At 39.4% G+C, this 4,805-nt stretch overlaps 1 protein-coding gene across 1 annotated transcript; it reads right to left on the reverse strand.

Moving 5' to 3' along the window:
* Positions 1-283: 283 nt before the first annotated feature.
* LOC131859313 (uncharacterized) lies at positions 284-1,144 on the reverse strand. The gene is made up of 2 exons (XM_059212909.1): positions 893-1,144; positions 284-757 (listed from the first exon to the last, which is right to left on the reverse strand). The coding sequence occupies exons 1-2, from the start codon at positions 1,142-1,144 to the stop codon at positions 284-286; spliced, it is 726 nt and encodes a 241-aa protein (XP_059068892.1).
* Between the last annotated feature and the right edge of the window lie 3,661 nt (positions 1,145-4,805).

Genomic DNA, 4,805 nt, shown 5'->3' on the forward strand with positions numbered 1-4,805 from the left:
TTAGCATAAGAATCTCTCCTACCATAGATGGTCCTACATTGCCAATGGGGAAGTTAACACTTTGGCATTCATCTGCTTGGACTAGTTGGTTCCTTCTCTCTCCTCCATGAGAGGCTAAGGCTTTCTTCTCAGGACACTTACTTGTTGGATGCCCCACTTGGTTACAATTGTAACACTTCCCTATGAAGATACTTGGACCTCTACCAGGTCCTCCAAACCTGCCCCTACCAATGGGCCTTCTTCCTCTAAAGCCTCCCCTAGAACCTGAATCTCCACCTTTCTCTTAGTAACTAGTCTCTCCATTAGACTTTTGGAACTGATTCCTTCCCCCAAAGTTCCTTCTACCTCTGTTATTCCTTCCACCTTTGCCTCTATAATTCTGGTCTCCCCTTCTTCTCAATTTTTCCTCAGCCCTTAAGGCCATTTGGAAGCACTCATCCACTGTTCTTGGGATCACCATGCTCATCTCATCTTGTATGCTGAACTTGAGTCCATTTAGGTATCTAGCAACCTTCTCCTTCTCATCTTCATGATGATTGGCCTTGAAAATCAACTTGTGGAACTCTTCTGTGTAGGATTCCACATCCAAGTCTTTTTGCTTCAAGTTGTCGAACCTCTTGATGATTTGGGTTTCATAGTCAGTAGGCATGAATTTTGCCTTAATTAGGGACACCATTCTACTCCATGAACTGATCATATTCTTTCTCATCTTCACCCTTTCACCTTGGGTGTAGTTCCACCACACCAAAGTTGACCCCTTCAACCAAGTTTTAACAAACTTCACCTTCTTATCTTTAGCCTTCTTCTTGTAGTCAAAGTAATTATTCAATGCATCAATCCAATCTGCAAGTTCATCTCCATCCAACTTGCCACTCTATATGGGTAAATCCACCTTAGGTTCTGTTTGTGCCGCCTTCACAACATCTATGAACATCTTTTGATTTGTAGGTATCTCATGGATACTCTGTCTTTCTTCTTCCCCCTCTGCTTCTTCATCTCCAGAGTCTGTTGACTCATCTCCTTTGCCCTTCTCTTTTCCCCTCAACTTCTTGATGTCCTCGACCATCATGGCTTTCCATCCATTCCTCATTCTCTTCTGCAACTCTTGGAGTTCTTTTTCCATGTCTTCCTTCTTTGGAGGCATCTCACTAGCCTCTCCTTCACTCTCTTCTACTGACATACACCAAACTTCTCTTCAAGCAAGGCTTTGATACCAATATGATGCAAAGGCCTATGGACTCAAGTGGTTTAATCAACCAAACTAAGACAAATTTACAAAAGATCCAATTGAATGATACATAAACTCAATACATGATCAAGGAATGCAAACTCAAGAGAGTTTAGACTCACAAAGGTTGATGGAGATACAACTTCTCACATCATGCCCACACATATAACAACACACCATAGGACTCCATGACGCTTGTGTTTTGTATTCAATATAATGTTAGGCACTCAAATACTGCATTCACATGCCAGAGGGACTCCAACAATGGAGACACAACAAACCGTTTGTTCACATATGCAACAAAGGTTATTGGCCCATTCACTAGGACTAAACCTAGTAACCCTCCTTTTAGGACTGCTCAGCAATAACCTTCCAAATTTACAAATGACCCTCCAAAATTTTCACAGTTTTAAATACCCACCAAGGAGGCCTAAAATTCATGGAAATGCCAGATCCTGACTCCTCCTCTGATCGGGTCAAACAACAACTGCTACAATAGGCCTAAATGACTAATTAGATCACTTTTACAAAGCAAGTATCCTTGAATGGCATGCACTCCTCAAGACAATGGTTGGGAAAGGTTTGCATACATCCAAAAACACCACTTCCAATATGAACTTGTGCCTAACACCCTCTGTACGGTCTCTGCAATCAGTTCTTCCTTGTTCTAAGGCTAGGCACATAGGGATGCCTAGCCATCTATGCACTTTTCACCATGGAAACCACTTGCCCCTGCTCTAGAACCACTAAAATCTTAGAATACATACACAACCCCTTCATTACACCAAAATTAGACTTTCCTATTGATGCAATGAGGAGAAATGTTACATTCTTGATGAAAACCTTAGGTTTCAAGGGTTCGAGGATAATTTTCACAAAAAACAAATGCATCTCCTTCAAATCAATGCCAAATTTAGTGAGACGGTCGTGAAAGGAAAGATAATTCATCATACCACACTTTACAATAGGTTTCAGGACAAGGTCAATCAATACCGAGCTGTACCAGATGACTGTTATGCATGAAAAGCAGGAATCTTCAAGAAACAATGACAAGTTTGCATTCAATTTTCCACAAAATCATCAACAACCATTACAATTGTTGGACATTTGGTGGAATTTATTATGTGTTACATTGATGTTTTGTCATTGATGCCAACACTAGGTGTTTGGGTGCTTTACCAACACCCTTCTGGTCCTGGTAGGATGAGTGGTTTTTGGTTGGTTTGGATCTGGCATGATCCGATAGGCTCAAGTATGATTTGTTTATGGAATTGGCTTATTCATGATACTCATGTTCATATTCAGGAAGTTGGTTTTGGTCTTGTGATCGGATGCTATTATGTTTTCTTACAACCTTGGCTTCTAGTTCCGACGAGTGTTTCACCGGTAGAGCTTTTGATGAAGATCTTTGATGAATTGCATAAGTGGTGTTGGTGCAACTTCTGGTGGAGTTTCAAGATGTTGTTGGTGATCATATTAGAGACTTGGCGGACGGAGATCATTGCTTTAGCGTTTGGACCTATATTGGGTCCTGGTTTGTCTAGATTATGGACTAGTTTAATGAAGCATGTGGGTTGGACCTCTCAATGTGTTTCCAAGATGTCTTATGTGTTGGATATTATTAGTTTGATCTAAGGCCGACATGCTTTGTAATTATGTATTTGGTTTATTGTCTGGTGGCTGACCTGATTGGTTATGGTCGAGGGTTTGTATATATGATGTAAGATCTCATTGTAGATCATCATGACCATAATCATGGTATGGGAAATGGACATGTAATGTTTGAATAACGTAATATCATTCATGAAGAGGATTTGGTCGATCATAGGAGATTGAATTGGGTTTATGTAAGAGGATTTATTCCTCCGGTATTGAGCTCAATCAGAATTGTACTCACGCATAGGAGATGCTATCTTTGCAGTTCAAACACTTCTCTGGATTGTAGTCTAGATTTCTATGTAGTTAATGAGACTCCTTTTGTGATGAGAAGTGCTCTCTAGGTTGTTGGCCTTCCTACAAATGCAGACCCCTCAATTGTAATTTACATACTTACTGCAGAAGTATTATTTGACTGTGGGTAGTCTTCCCACCGTGGTTTTTCCCTTTACCGGGTTTTCCACGTATAAATCTTGGTGTCATGTGGATGGTATTTATTCTGTGATTACTATTTATGCTTAGTTGGTTTAACTGCTACTCTGGTATTTTTTTAAGCATTCTGATATTAATGTTTTGGGTTATGGTATTATTTTTTTTAATTGCTAATGGTTCCGGTAATCTGTGACAATTGATTCAGCCCCCCTTCTTAGTTGTCTTCTAGTTATTTGTATTGTCTAACAGTTGGTATCAGAGATTTGGTCCTCTCTATAGAAATCTTAACCGCTTGAGGAAGATCCTATGGTGACTAACAGTTCAAGTTCATCCAGTTCATCTCAAGCTATCTTTTGGAGAGATATTCCTTGGCTTGATCGAACAAATTAAACAGTATGGAAGATAAGGATGGAGACTCATCTGAGATGTCTTGGCAAAGAGATTTGGGAGATCACAGACAATAGTGTCACACCTTATAATCCAGAATCTGGAAATCCTCCTCCGGCAAACCTTCATAAGGAGCTTGAGAATGATTGTAGAGTAAGAGACACCCTCTTGTGTGCACTTTCTGATCAACAAATAATGGGATTAATCGACAAATCATCTGGAAAGGCTATATGAGAGAAGTTGGAGACTCTTAATGAATGTGACCCTATATTGAAGATTGCTAAAATTGATGGTTACCAGGTGAGATATCAAAACCTGAAGATGGAAGAAGATGAAAGGATTATTGCATTCATGGAAAGGGTAAATGAGATTGTTATGGGAATTCAATGTTGTGGTGGAACTCTAAGAGAAGATGAAATTGTATCTAAAGTTCTGAGAGCCTTACCACTGGCTTACAAGATGATGGCTACTGCTATTAATGAGTTGAGAATAATGGCTAATACATCTTTCAACAAAGATACTTTGGTTGGAAAACTATCTACTTTTGAACTTGAAGAATTTGAACCTTCTGGAGCTGTGAAGACTGAACCTGCTTTTCATGCATCTGCATCAACAACTAGTAGGCAAGATTGGAAAGCTTAATATGAGAAGGAATTGGATGATATGAAGAGAGAAGATGAATAATTTGAGCAACTTGAGGCACTATTTGCTAGAAGAGTACCTAAAAGACCAATAGGAAGTAAGTATGAAGGAAACACACCTTTTAAATGTTTTGCATGTAATAAGATTGGTCATTTTTCATCTAGATGTCCTGAAAGGAATTCAAGATTTAAAGAAAGAGTTAGAGTATCATTTAAGCCTAACCCTGGATATCAGAACAAGTATAAGTACAAGAAAAACATAGACAAATCATGCTACATAGCGGACAAGGAAGGCATTACTGATTTTGATGATGAACCAGTAGAAGACTCTACTAGTGGTTCCAACAATGGGAAGGAATGGGTGTTCTTGGCTATCAAGGAAGATATTCTGGCACTAGAAGAGAATGTACCTAAAGAGAAGGCACTTGCTGCTAAAATTGAAGACAAGGATGAATCGGTAA

The sequence above is a fragment of the Cryptomeria japonica genome, chromosome 10 (genome assembly GCF_030272615.1).
Source record: "Cryptomeria japonica chromosome 10, Sugi_1.0, whole genome shotgun sequence".
In the NCBI taxonomy this organism is placed as follows: domain Eukaryota; kingdom Viridiplantae; phylum Streptophyta; class Pinopsida; order Cupressales; family Cupressaceae; genus Cryptomeria; species Cryptomeria japonica.